This window comes from Gouania willdenowi, chromosome 15 (genome assembly GCF_900634775.1).
Source record: "Gouania willdenowi chromosome 15, fGouWil2.1, whole genome shotgun sequence".
In the NCBI taxonomy this organism is placed as follows: Eukaryota; Metazoa; Chordata; class Actinopteri; order Blenniiformes; family Gobiesocidae; genus Gouania; species Gouania willdenowi.
The window spans coordinates 11569688-11584810 of NC_041058.1; the positions used below are offsets into that span (position 1 = coordinate 11569688).

At 36.9% G+C, this 15123-nt stretch overlaps 1 protein-coding gene across 1 annotated transcript in view; it reads left to right on the plus strand.

The window, feature by feature from the left end:
- Positions 1–8129: 8129 nt before the first annotated feature.
- Positions 8130–15123, plus strand: part of LOC114476615 (VPS10 domain-containing receptor SorCS1-like) — a 68727-nt gene continuing 61733 nt past the window's right edge. Inside the window, exon 1 of the mRNA XM_028468396.1 lies at positions 8130–8871. Within this exon, the coding sequence (XP_028324197.1) occupies positions 8242–8871 (630 nt within the window). The 5' untranslated portion in view covers positions 8130–8241. The remainder of the gene's footprint in view (positions 8872–15123) is intronic.

Below are 15123 nucleotides of genomic sequence, written 5' to 3' on the forward strand. Positions count from 1 at the left end.
TCAAATTTGTTCATTTAAGAGCAAGGATGAATCATCTTGCTATCATTTCCCTGGGTGATCATTCTTTAAAGGAACAAAACATGAGGACATTGCTTGCAAATGACTTTGTTATCTTAAATTAACTTTACCTCATGGCTAGAAGCATCCTTTCACAAATCATTTCTGCTTAGCTTTTTATCTGTGCTACAAAGAGAAAATGATACCCATTCTCTCTTACCCTTTCAAACAAAGAGACAAATCTGCACAAACCTTTTCTGCAAACTCTTGTACTGTTCCATTAAATATACAGTATATGTTCTCTCAGTTTACACTAGGACTGCAATGGTCTGATGAATTTTCTTCAACCAGTAAATAAAATTAACTAAGTGGGGTCACCTTGAATTCAAATGGAGTCACCTAATATGTCTCGTTATTGATTGGAAAAAAAAAACCAATACTGATAATATATATATGTATATATATATATTTTTTTTTAATTATTATTCTTTTTCAAATTAAAAACCACACATTATCTCAAATAACTGTATTCTAAACTCTCACTTTCTCAAATAAATAATAAATAAATGGTTTTTTTTTTTGTTCCCCCAAAAAACAATTCTGCATAAAATTATTTGAGCTGGTGCATCTCGCCTCTTTGTGCACAAATTTAGCTGCTTGTCGTAACACAATATAACAAACATGATCAAAATCTAATTCGAGAAAGAATTCCCCAGAAATTTCTGATACCAAAATGGGGTCACGTCCCAAAAAAGATTGGGAACCACTGACTTCACCCTTTACGCGACTTATGATTATTATATTAATTAAATTCCTACAATTTTCTTGTATGATAAAATACATTTGTTTTGTGAAATAGTCAAAAAAAAAACAAAAAAAAACTTCCCTAACATAGTGTGAAACATTGTCTTCCATTTACAACCATGTCTGGCAGTAATAAAACTCCTAAATTGCAGTTAAGCGAAGGTCATGCTACTAGAATGCATTTGACTTTCTTGTTGCAGCGAAACAAAGATATGTGTTTGACCTGTAGCCCCAAACATTATCATCTGTCTATTCACTTTCACAATGTCAAGACTGGGCAATTTTAGATCTGATTTAATGAGCTTTTCTTGCTACTTGGCAGCAATTGTTTCAGTTGAGCTGCATCAGAGGAAAAAATCTGCTCAGGGATGGATCAAGCAAAATATTCAGAAAATTAGGATTAAGCTAATACCCAAGAGGTGCTTGAATTTATGATGATTGAACTGTAGGAAGAAAAAAAAAAAAAAACAAGATATGGATTGATGCACTAAAATAGAGCAGCATAACATTTATATAGGGCAATCTGAACATATCGCTTTGCAATATTTAATCTTTTTTTCTATGCTAGAGGCACAGACACCTCTTCCCATAACCTTAAAGTATATTACACATTTGGAAGCATATACCTGAAGGGTTTTCTGAGGTATTGAATGAATGCAGCCTGCAGCGTTTCACTTGGGTCAGAACGCTTAACCTGCTGCCTGTATTGCATTTCACTCTATCTCTCAATAATTTAATTGAAATCGTTTTTTAAAAGGGGGATTTTTTCCCCCTCAATTCCACTGCCCCAGAGGCGTGTTCAACATTAATTGAGGAAGATGTCTCAGATGTCTATCATTGAGCTCTGCTATTACTACCACATTGCCTTCTATCTCACTAGAGTCGTTGTGTAACACATCTAAATGAGTGTAACATCTTTTCCATCATTTATCTCATGAAGACAGAGTAAAATATCAAACGTTCTCTCTCTTCTGCAACCTTGTGGTTATTATCTTAAGCCCATGCTTCTACTTCTTTTAAACTCAGAGCGGCATCGAAGGCAGATGTTGGCTTATTAGTAGGAGCAAAAGAGTGAGACGACAAAAGCCCGCGTCCTTGTTTCTTCTTTTAATGTTGCGAAGACTAGCGTAATCAAGACAGTTGTGAAAGGGAATTAGACATCAGTGCAACAAAAGCAGCCTTTACGATAGTCTTTTCTTCTTCCTATGAATACTTTTTTTTAAATTAAAAACCGATTCATCCAATAGCTGCCGCCTTGTTTCTTTGTGTGCTTTACACACAGCGTGCCCACAAGTTCCCCCAGTTTGTATTCAGCCGGTGTGACGCGCATTAAGGAGCAATCTCGCCTGTTGAAAGACAATGATTCCTCTCAGCTGCCATGTTGTGCACACAAATGTGGTATACGACATCAGCCCTGGAACCTGTCACCTCTGCAGAGTCTAGTGTGAAGTCTGTGAAATGCACCAAAAAGTATCCTCGGTGGATGTTTGATTATGTTGTGTTTTTCGAATTTAACAATATCACCTCAAAAGAATGAGCTTTGTTGTGGAAATAAAAATTGATATACATAGAGCGACAATTAACCAAACCAATGGATTCCTTAGTGTTGACAAAACTCCAAGATATACTGCAGTCTGGGTTTAAATTTACAGAATTTAATATAAAAAAAGTGAAGTATTTTCTTGATTCACAAAATGTTGTCCCACAAATGACTAAATGGAGGCCAACCAATTAATCGGAGGGAGCATTGATCGATGGCATGGCTGATCAATCGATCGGGCTATTGGTAGTAGTTTCAAAATTACGACACTGTAAGAAGTGCACTAGTTCATTTGCATTATTTGATTCATTCATGTTTACGGTTTAGGTTTTGAGCAACCTTTTTTTTTGTTTTTTGTTTTTTTTTTTACATTTTATTCTGAAAATTACATTTTGAACAAGTTCATCTTTTCTAATTCATCAGTGGTTTTACAGTCCTTTTGTTGACAGTGTTACTAATCAAACCTACTCATTTTAATTTAGTGATGTTTTGCTTGTATGTCTTGAATCATATTTTAGGTATTGTAAGAATTTGCGTTCATCTACAGTGTATATTCTGTTTATATCAATGTACTTCAATGTATCGACTGATACATCAGATATCGGTATCGGCATTGGCCCTAAAAATCCCATTATTGATTGTACTCTTACTAATTCCCTTAACAGCAGGTTTTAGCCATTTCTATCGATATGGGACCCCTAAACCCTTCTACCTTTGTGGGGACCCTATGTAAAAACACCGTTGGGTGAAGAGATTCCTGATTAGAGATCCCTAATCCATGAAATGGTCATAGACTGCTGAATGACAGGTAACTATTGATCATTCTTAGATGAGGATAAGGACTCTTAAACTTGAAAATAATTTAATGTAAAGTTATTTTGGGTGTAAAAAAAACAACATATTTCACTAAATAATGTCAATTTGAGGAAACATTTTAAGTGGTAATCCATAAAACAAGGGCTAACCAGGAAAAATCATGTGACCATATAGAGGAACAAATGATAGCTTGCAGGTTAGAGTGACATTTATTAGCATCATGATCTTGTATTAAAGGTCTGATGTGAACATACTGCAAAAAGGTTGTTGATAAGTGTCTTTCCCAACAGAAGTTACCACAAATGATGTATTATGATGCCCTGTTCAATGAATGCAGATGTCCGAGAAAAAATAAATAAATTGTGAGAGAGAATGCAGAGACTACAATATGCAGCACAAATTGCTCTGGTTCACTTAGGCATTAACGTGAATGTCTGGAATACTGTGCCATTGAACCATAGCATTGACTTCTATACCTGAAATGCTGTTTGCAAACAAACCTGAGTTCTCTCCATCTATGTCAGAGATAAAAGCTGGATTTAAAAGCAGCCCAAACAAAGTCAAATATTTGAGTAAATGAACAGTTCAAACAAATCTGTTGTGAAAGCACCTTCAAAGTAACGCTTTGCCTTTGAGTTGCATTTTGTTGGTCCCTGTTGGCTGTGGGTCCTTTATTTTTTTTTTTTTTTTTTTTGGCATAGTTTGCATATTGAAAGAAACAGCTCTGTTGAAAGTAATGTAGGATAGTGGTTTAGGTTTAACTGTTTGCGTTAATCAGTTTATTAGGATTTCCAGTAAAACAAAAGCAAAACAACAAAACAAGGCTTGTTTTAAAAAAATCAAACTGCATAATTTCCTGCTATCATTTCTTATGAATCATACCTCACAAAAGAAATGCAAAAGTAAAGCCTGTGTTACAACTGCTGTCTTTCATGTCATTGAGGGGTTTCCTGCATCGTAATAGACTGCTTTAGGGTCTGCATTACAGTCAAGACTCCAGCTTTTTAGCCAGTGTTCTCCATGATTGAAATTCTCAGTCAGCCATCAATCTGCATCATAGACTGGTTCCCCCTTGTCTGGTGAGGGCTAACTGAAACAGATTGAGACAGCTCTTGCTCACTGCATCACTAATGGCTGGCAATGAAAGACGTCTCTGTGCAGTTGACCCGTATGTGGAACAGGATCACGTCGCAGCTCGGAGCGATTGAGAGAACACAGCTCAATATAAGAAGTCTCTTCGGCATCAGTCACCAGTCAACAGCCTTCTCATCCTATTGACTAAGTGTTGCCCAGAAATTGAATCCAATCACAGGGTTTGGAAAGACTCTATAGTTCACTTAATGGTTTGCCATTAGCTGCCTGGAACAAAGCCCAAAGTCTAAAGAAGTAACAATATAATTTAGGCAGTGTGCATTGTAAGTTCTCAATTATTATTCTCATTCTAGCTGCATACTCTATATTTACAACAGCACAGACCAGAGGTCTATAACAGTACAGAAGCAGATTAGGGCCAATGTTGATGGAGAAAATAATTTTGGGCAAATCAAGAATAAAGTCAAAATGTTGAGAAAAAAGTTGAAATTTTGAGATTAAAGGAAAAGACAAGATTAAAGTGGACATTTTGAAAAACTCAAAATTCATTATCATGATAAAAGTCGAAGGTTTGCTAATAAGTCAATACTATGGAATCAGACTAGGGCCAATGCTTTTTGTTGTCATGTGGTGAACTGGCCCAAGTCAGCTTCCGTAGATTTGACTTTATTAGAAAACCTTTGATTTTTATCACGATATTGTATTTTGAGTTCATTTTTTTTTTTAGTTTAATCTCAACATTATATTTCAACTGTATTCTTGAAATTTCAACTTTAATCTTGACATTTTGACTTTATTCTCGACATTTTGACTTTATTCTTGATTTGCCCAAAATTATTTTCTCCATCAAACTTGACCCTAATCCACTTCCATAATAATCGCCTGAATCATCCTAAATATTTTCTGTACAAGTCCCCATTAACACAACAAAAGGCTTTACAGAAAACAAGAGGCAAAATTTGGGGACATGCATTTTTCCATTCAGCACTGCTGAATTCATAATCAAAGAGTTTCCCTTAAATAGCAATCAAGCTATTTAGCAGCCACTGCCAAAACCCAAGTCATTGCCGTTATGCACTATTGACTGACAGTGAACACAACAATCTACTTAATTGTTAGCTCTGACCTGTTAATGGAAAATGCAAAGCTTCATTATTGTATCTGTAGCACAAGATAAATGTGAGTTTCTAAGGTTTAAAACTTGATGTTTTAAGACAGTGGTTCCCAAACTTTCCACAGTCCCATAACCAGTGACATGCAGTCAGGGTAGGCAAGGTAGGCAGTGTCTACCCAAGGGTGAACTGATATTTTGATTATTTGTTTTAATTATAATATAATTATAAATTATTTATTTTTCCATTTCCGATAGCCTACAGTACCTATAAGTTTGAAAGTGTCAGCATTTTGTGCTTTTCATAACCCAAATGACTAAACATTGCTATTTCCTGGTACGGCAGAGACGCTGCACAGTCTCACTCCGCTGTAAGACAAGAGGAGGCCACACCCCCTCCCAAAAGCACATTGCTGCTCTGCCTCTGGCCCCATAGCGTGTTTTCATATGTTTGCACATGCGCAATCAGTTCCCCAAGATGACAACCTTTTACGTAAAAGGGCAGCTCTCTATGCTGCCTTTGGACATCACCGCGCTATGCTAAATGCTATACGTAAGTTCACAGTGCATTAGTGAATTTATGTCACGTGACCGCTGCTGCTACGTTCTCTAACTAGTGGGTGGGATAACACTACAGGAAGTATGACAGCGCTAGAGACGATAAAGAAACTTTCTTTTGAGGAAAAAACAACAGCTTTTCAAAGATGGGAGACCAACACCTGAGCTACTAGACCTTCAGCAAAGGAAAGGTCAGAAATATTTTCTACAGTGAAAGGAAGGATTGGCTTTGTGGATGCGCCTCACTGAGAATGTTCCGAGTTGTTGTTGTTGTCATCATTTTCTCCGTGTTTCTGTGTTTCCAACACAAACAACAGATGCGCTGTCGTGTCATGAGATATATCTTGTTAGGAGATTATGGAGGTTATATTAAATAATTGTTTATGTTTCTTTAATGGTGTTTTACAATGTTGATTTTGTTAGATGGCTAAATGCTTGTTCATGTGGATCTTGTTGGGTTTTTTCTTTCTTATTATGAATTTTATATTTTGATAAGCACATTGAGATGACTTTGTTGTAAATTGCGCTATAAAATAAAGTTGAATTCAATTGAATTGAAATAACTCTTGCCAACAGAAACATATGGAAATGTCATTGGTGTTGACATTGGTGGTCTTGATTTGCAACGCCCTGCCTACCCAACCCTAGTACTCACGGCACGTCACTGCACGTAACCCTTCAGACATTTAACCTGAAGCCATGTCCCCTACTACTGCACACAAACACATTTTTAAGTTTTCTGTTTTTCAAAAATTTGCAAAAATCTGAATAATTTTTTTTTCAAATTGTAATTATGGGGTATTTTGAGTAGAATTTTGAGTAAACAGATTCATTTAATACAATTTGGAATAAGACTTTCCAGATGCACTGTATAGGCCAGTGTGTAATTTGTGGCAATGCATGGAGGCTCCTGACTGCTGGTCTATTTATATTACAGTTTCTAATGTTGTCACAATGTTTTTAATTTCTATTCACGTACCACCTATGACAATTTGAGCACCCCTGGGGCAGGGGTGTCAAACTCATTACAGTTACACTACATATACATTCAAAAATGAAGTATGTAAGGCACCAACAGTATCCAAGCAATAAGTGACAGATATCAGTCCCTGCAGGATTTTCTCTTTTAAATTCCATTGATTTTGTGACCAATTTCTATTTAATTTACAGAAAATATGTGAAATAAATTCAGGAAAATTGAGTTCTTTGAACAATTTGAAATTTAACATGACTGCAGTCATGTGAAAAAAGCATGGGGAAATTGCGATCCTCCAAATATTGAGAAGTTTCATTGCATTTGTGTATTTAGAAGGGCCCGAGATATCTGGGCTGATTTATCTATAACTGAATTATTTTCTCATTTGAACAATAATAAATGTTATTTTTTTATCTTTTTAACTTTCTCCTGTGGGCCGAATTTGGTGGTCTAAAGCAGGGGTCGTCAACACATAGCCCATGGGGGATAAATGTTTATTTCCACTATAACATTGTGACGAATGTTTTGAAGTGCTTCAGATTTGGTATATGGTCAATAGTCATATAAAACCCTTTTTTTTTCTCTCGTGGATTTTCGTAAAATATGTTAATTGTTACGTTTTACAAAAGTTACATGTTACACAATTAGTCAAAAGTTGTTTGTTAGTAGCTAGGAACATGATGGCTTTCTATGAAATGTACAAAATGAAACAATTGCATAAATTAGGACAACTTTTTAAGTGCTAGACTTCCTTATTATCTTAGCCTCTAATTAAAGTGAAACCGTGGACATTTAGAATTTAAGAAGCTCTTTTCAAACTGGTAGCCCTTCGGACTATTCAGTACCTATAAGTAGCTCTCACAGTTGGTGACCCCTGGTTTAAAGGACCGGATTTGGTCCCCGGACCTTGAGTTTGACACTGTGCCCTGGGGTACCCGTACCCCAGTTTGAGAATATAGGTTTTAAGATATTTACAGCCAACTTCTCATCCAAACACTTTCCAGGGTGAAAAGTGTGACAAAATATTCATAATGTTCTGATAAAAATAAATACATGAAATAATAATAAAGATATAAATGTAAGGGTGTGTCTAGGGATATATTATAATAGAGTGTGATGTGTCGTTTGGGTTGAGATGGGGATGCGACCCTTTGGAGCAGGACTCAGCCTCCTCCTCCTCCTCCTCCTCTTCCTCCTCTGATGCACCGTCTGCATCAGTACTTGGGAACACTTGTCCGCGCACTGCTGCACCTCCCCACAGTGCATTCACACACTTCATCAGGTGAGGACGTATGGAGTCGCAATGCTGAAAATGACACGTTTCTTCTCACACGCCTGAAGTCCAAAATGAACAGGATGGAGACGCGCTTCGGTCGCTGGTTTTTCCTGCTCTTTTCCGAGTGGCTCTGCCTCTGGAGCACAACTTCCATCCTGGATGGAACAAAGGCAGAGGTGAGGTGCATCCCCTCCTGCCAGCTGCCGCTCATCGGAGCTTATTCACGGGAACTCTTGGGTGTGGATGTGACCGATTTTGGAGGAGAGGCACCGGCTGCGGAGTTTACAGGATACACGGAGGAGCAGGAGCCAGCATCCGATACGGAGGAAGTGCGCAGGGAAAGTTCATCCAAAGTGCGGCCACGGCGCGGGGAAAACATAACAAGTTGTTCTGAAAACGATGATGGAAACGATCAACACAAACTTTGTCACAACCAAACGTTTCCTCAAAATAATTCATCCCCTGAGAGTGGGAAAAATAACACAAATGAGTCTGACCCTGGGAACGATGAGGAGAGCTGGGCACGAACACGCAGTGAGAGGAGCGCAGAGACCTGGTCAGAATTTAGACCAGACATCGGAGGAGAGGACGCATCGGCGCAGGACCAGGACCAGTTTTTACTCACAAGTTCCACATTTGCGCTGAGCGAGGACACCGCGCACAACCAGGCCATGGTGCACTGGTCCGGACAAAACAGCAGCGTAAGTTACACTCCCCATCTCTGTTTACGCACGGAGCTTTTTTGACGCAGTGTGGTCAGCAATCACTCTCACATCTTCAGTGGTGTCTGAAGTCAACCAAAACTTCATTTTCAACATAAATATGGTGAGATGGATTCAAATGGTCACAATGAGTTTAAATCACCCCTCTCTATGCAATACAATCAACAAAGTACAATATATAAGGCTGTGCGTATAGTTCTGTCAAGCCAACTGCAACCATTACCAATATTGTGCTGTTGGTTTAATTTTTTTTTTTGGCCAAAAAACAGCTGTAAAACAAAGACAGTGATATGTGTTGGAACTGCATGTAAATATACAGTATAGGTATGTTAAATATTAGCTTTTTTGTAGGTATCCAGTATCCTGATATTGTCCAACACTCAATTTCCGATTGCTGATATAAATTGTAGGTCACATTATTAATAACTCTATAGAAATTAAAGGTTAAACCTACTTTTATTGTGATTGTGCAAAATAAGAATAATTATTCAAATTTAGTCATTAAAAAGTGCCATATTCGTTGTTACAATGTTGTCAATATGATGTTGTCTCAGATAACGGCACATATCGGTTTTTAGATATCGGTGGACAAACCGATACTGATGTCGAACAATGTAACATTTTATGGCATATATCGGTTGATAATATTGGTGTGCCGATAATATCGTCCATCTCTAATACTGTATTCCAAATTAACACCGTGTTATATGACGTCAAGCATAATTTTGGCAAAAAACACATATTTAGGCTTTTGTCCCGGGGTCTCATACAACTATGTGATTTAATACTTTACATTCACTTTTACACTGCATAACATGAATTATAAAGAAAGAACATGGGGAGGAATATGTACAGTTTCCATGCACACATATATTATTCTGTTTTATCAGCGTAGCATTAATCAACACTTTGAATACATTATTAAGAAGCTACATGTGCTGGTATGGTTAAAGATAGAGGAAATAGGTGATTATTTTCTTCATGCTGACACTAACACGTAGCTCATCTAAAAGGGAACAGCAGCATTGACAGTGACACCCTTCACTGCTGCTGTTAGAATGTCAACATGTCAAAAATGTCTCGTTGACAGTTTTATGTTGCAACTAAGATTTTTTTTAAAACATGTTTCCTATTTTCAGATTAGGTTACATTTACATTCAATTTTCTACTGATTTAATACTTTCTTTTTCCTTTCTTATTTTGCTGCTCATTGATACACATTCAAGTCCAGATGCCTGAAACTACATGTACATTTTAGAAAATGATTAAAATCCCTAAATAGTATGTTTGTTCAACCTCGGGCACAACAATGTAGAAATTGCATTTCATTCCTTTTCTGGTCTAGCCCACTTGAGATCCAACTTGTCCCTCAAACTAAAACTAGTTTGACCTTTCTGTGCTTTCTACGGCACAACATGCAAACAACACAAAAGACTGCGGCGTACACCCACAATCCTCTTGTTTCGATGCAGTGTTGTCATTGTCAACCACTTGCACAGAGTCTGCAGTCGAATCTCCGAATTGTAATATACAAGCATTTTGTCTTAGTTTCAAATCATTATCACCTGGTTTGGGAAATTAATTAACACCGTTCTAATTCAAATCTCATCTCTGAGAATCTTTCCTCATGAGGAACACAGCCGTCACCTTGTCGACTGACACTACAAAAATGTGTGATTTTGTGAGTGTAGCGTGTTCCTATATTTGTACCCTTTTTATGCAGCTTCAAAAGTATCGACTGCATGCGTGTGTGTGCCTGTGTGTCCGTGATACCGAAGACTTGTTTTTCCACAAAGAGATCACCTGTTGGTCAAAGTACAATCACAAAATCATTGCATTTTGTTATGTATTTCACATTACACAGTTCACACATCAACCAAATCTCTTCGGTTTAACAGAAATTTTATGATGTAACTGTATGTTACATATCAGTGAACAACCTTGTCCTTCACACTGCCTGCACATGTATTGTCAAACAAATAGAAAAACAGAAAATAAGTATTATTATGTTTATGTGTGTAAATGTTTTGTCTGGCATGCTTAGCTTTTGTCACGTCTCAGTAATTCACAGTTCTTACAGGTTTTTTTTTTTTTTTTTTTTAGAATAGTACACATTTGCTTGTTGTTTTACTTTGTATTTCTTTGTTATTGACTTAATTCATGTCTCATTTATGCTCGACAACTAGACTATACTTATCTTTTTTTTTTTTTTTTTTTTTTTTAGACTATACTTATCTGAGGTTTTGTCGCATTCCAATTTTCTTTCAGCGAATTTACCATTCGCGTTTGCCTTCATCAACCTAATAATTAGCTTTTATGCAAATCCTTGAGTAATTCCTGTTATTCGAGTCAATTTATCTGATCAAGGCTTCATTTAAATCTGATTCAGTTTGGCCTTCTGTGGCTCAATTACATTTATTTTTTTTCGTTTATTGACTGCATAGCAACTGGATCGTTATTTGTGAGAGTTGTACTTCCACTGCTGACTTCATATGGCCATAAAGCAGAGGCAGACATGGACATGATCTATATACAATACAGAGACAAAAGTGAGAATGTTTTTGAGGTGTCATCACTACAGCTGAAGCATAAAGCACTATGTTTTTAATGCTACATACGTACTAGTTACATGCATTTTGGCTAATGTTAACCAGAAGTCTATTAATATTGCACAAACTAGCGGTACACGGCGGATATTCTGTGAAAATGTAGATATTTGTGTCATGGCAAAGTAGGAAAATGCAGTGGATGCTGCAGAATGTTTATTTAAAAAGGATAAGAAACATTTTCCGCTGTCATCTTAATTTAGTCATTTAAAAAAAAAAAAGTATTATTTTTAAATATGATTTCTTATAATCTCATTAAATTACGTTTTAAATATGAATATAATTAAGATTACATCTGAAAAATATATATTTTAAACGGAGATAACTTTTTTTTTTTTTAATGTCTGCCAGAGAGGTGAAATGTATTTATTTATTTGTTTGTTTATTAGGAATGTTTAGCAGGATTACATTAAAAGTACTTAAACGATTTTGATAAAATTGTAACCAAAGATAGACCTTACCCCATGGAAGATCCCATTACATTTTTGGAGGGTATGAGGATCAGTAAATTGATTCTGGATCAGTTTTAAAATAATATTTATAAAAAAATCCTCTTCTCTTACCATTGGCAAACTTGTAAAAATGCATGTCTGTTTACATGTCAATCACGGCAGAGAGCTTCCTGGAGTTGTGGCTTCTCCAGCTCAGTGCCGTGTCAAATTTGTCATCAAAGTGGGAACGTGTCATCAAATTGGAGCAAGGTGTTTGGGCTCGCCCTGCAGTAAGAAAACTAACGATTGAGGGAATCAATGAAAAAACCCTTTGGGCATGTGTATGAAGCCCAAATAGCACTTTTATGATGATTAAAGCACAGAAAAGTCAATTTAGCGTAACATGGGATAATTTCAGGTATTGATCAGTCTATAAAAGTTTGTCATATGCGTATTATTCAAATATCCAACAAACTTCTTGTATCGCTTCCACTCCATTAAAGCCTTGAACACTTTACCTGCGGGAACTTGCACGGTTGATTGATCATTTCAATCGTCTTCTGTTCTTTCACGATCCACTAGACCCTAATGAGCACTGCAGCACACAGTGCTGTATGACATACATTAGTGTGCAGTGAAATATTTTTCCGGGCTGTTATTTCTATAAACTTCTCACCCTTGTTCTGGAAAGAATTTGCCACATTCAACAAAACATTCAGCTCTGTATTATCTCACAAGAACACATCAATCATTATTGTTAAAACAAAATCGTACCACAAGTAGAATTATTAACTGAAATTACATAACTTAGAGAATAATGTTTTTATAGACGTGGATAGTTACATATGGAAGAATCTTAAAAAACAAAAGTTAATTATATAAAATGACACAAGTTATTAGATAACCAACCTCAGTGAAGACAACAGTTTCAATGGGAGAAACACACCTTCAGGGCAAAAGTTGACAACTAAGTTAACTTAGAAAAATCCAGGATTTGAGAAAGCTCATTATCGGAACAGAGCAAGGAAAGAGGCCATTACTGCTCTCAGCAGTAGGCTAAGACACTTCCTGCAAACTAAGCACACGCAGTTTCTTAACTACTGTGTTCTTTGTCACTCTGATAGCTTAATAGTCTAAGGCCATTTTAAACTGAGCAATGCACACATTTATGAATCCAAGCAGAATAAAACCGATGCTTTCTTTTTTATTTTAATCTTTTGTTTAAGCTGCTGTAGACAAGATTTTGTTGATTCGATAAAGACAGGCTCCTGTTTTGAGTGCGCAGCGCAGCCTGCACACCACATCTAGATGCCACGTTGTGTAAATTATTCAAGGTGTGGTCACGATAAGCATGAAGTAAAAACACTTCTTTGTATCCGTCTATGGCACATGTCAAACTCAAGGCCCGGGGGCCAAATCTGGTCGGATAGAGAAAGTAAAAAATGACAGAAAAAAATATGAAACATTTTGTAAATTGATCTATGAGGTCTAAACTACAAATTCATCTGATACCATTTTTTGTCTCCAGCAGCTTTAATGCAGAAAAAACTCAAATGAATGAAAAATTCCAAAGTTATGACTAAAATGCTACAGGCAGCATGCAACCCATTGATACAGCTATAGCCTAATTTCCAGGTGCTCCAGTTTCCAAAGACTCACAAAGTGAAGAGTCAGAAAGTTTAAAATTGCTTACTAGAGCAAATTTGTTTGTCATTCTATCCATTCCGCCCTGTAAGGTTTTCTTTACTGTCCTTGGTTTTGATCCAGTGCATGCTGGGAAAAGCTTTACCTCAGTACGACCTTACCCAGAGCCGTCCTTTGTTTTCATTTCAGGCTGATGTTTTGAATGCAGTCTGTGCCATTGTAAGTGTTTAAATTAAGCATCTGTCAAGTGACCGCGTCGTTTCCATCCATTAATCCATCCGACCATCCATCCATATGCAATTAGGAAAAGCAATGTGGAAATCCTGAGTCCATTTACTTTAGACGTACATACAGTACCTTGGCAGGTGGATTGTTTCAATATCTTTGATCTGATTTGTATGTCTTTTAAATTGTGTAGCACAATTTGCTAGCTTGCTTACTAGCCTCCACCTTTCTTGCCTAGCCAGACCACATGGCACTGTAAGACAACTAGCTTTCCTACGCAACAAGGTAGCCAGTCATTGAGCTGATACATAAAGACAAGCATACTAGAGAGTCACATTGAAGCTAATGTTGCGTTTTTACCTGTAGCCTGTGGCAGGAAGCCAATCGATCTGAAGAATGCAAGTGTTAAGAGAATAAGCAAACTCCAACCTGTGATCAAACCCATGGCTTCTGACTGTGAAGTGATTTCATTGGCTTCATTGTGTTTTTGCACTACCACCATCATGCTTTTAATTTGGTGCAGCATTTCGTTCTTTCATATTAATGCTAGTAAGTAAGTACTTTTTTATTTATAAAGTGCTTTTCACAGATAAAAATCACAAAGTGCTTTACAAAACAAAGGTGAATTTAAAACAACAGGAGCAACAACATAAAAAGATAACAAAAGTTTAAAATCCATTAACAGAAAGCTTTTCTGAAAAGCAAAGTCTTCAAATGCTTTTTAAAAGAGTCCACACAGTCAAGCTCACAGTCACGCCGGCTCTTCCCGGTTTTTAAAATTAGTTTTAGGGACTTTTAGGAGACTCTGGCCTGAAGACCGAAGGCTGTGCCCTGAATTGTAGGGCCACAACAAATCAGCGATTTACTGAGGGGCCTGACCATGCAACGCACAGAAAGTCAGGACTAAGATTTTAAACTCGATGCAAAATTTGACTGGAAGCCAATGAAGACTTGATAGAATAGGGGTAATGGGGGCTGTTCTGGGTGCACCGGTCAAAAGTCTGGCAGCAGCATTTTGTGTAATCTGAAATCTTTTTAGAGTCGACTTGAAACAAGTGAAAACAAAATTACAATAATCAATGCAAGACAAGAAGAATGCGTGGATGATAATTTCGAGATCTGATTTAGACACCAAATTCCTCACTTAAGAGATATTTCTTAGGTGATTAAAACAGTTTGGTCAGATTAAAACAGTTTGGTCAGTTGTCGACAGTGACCCTTCAAAGACATTGACTGATCAAACACAATCCCAAGGTTTTCTGAGGCTGGTTTTCACAGACGAGCCCAGAGCACCAAGGGCGTTCTTGATCAGGGGGATCTTTTTA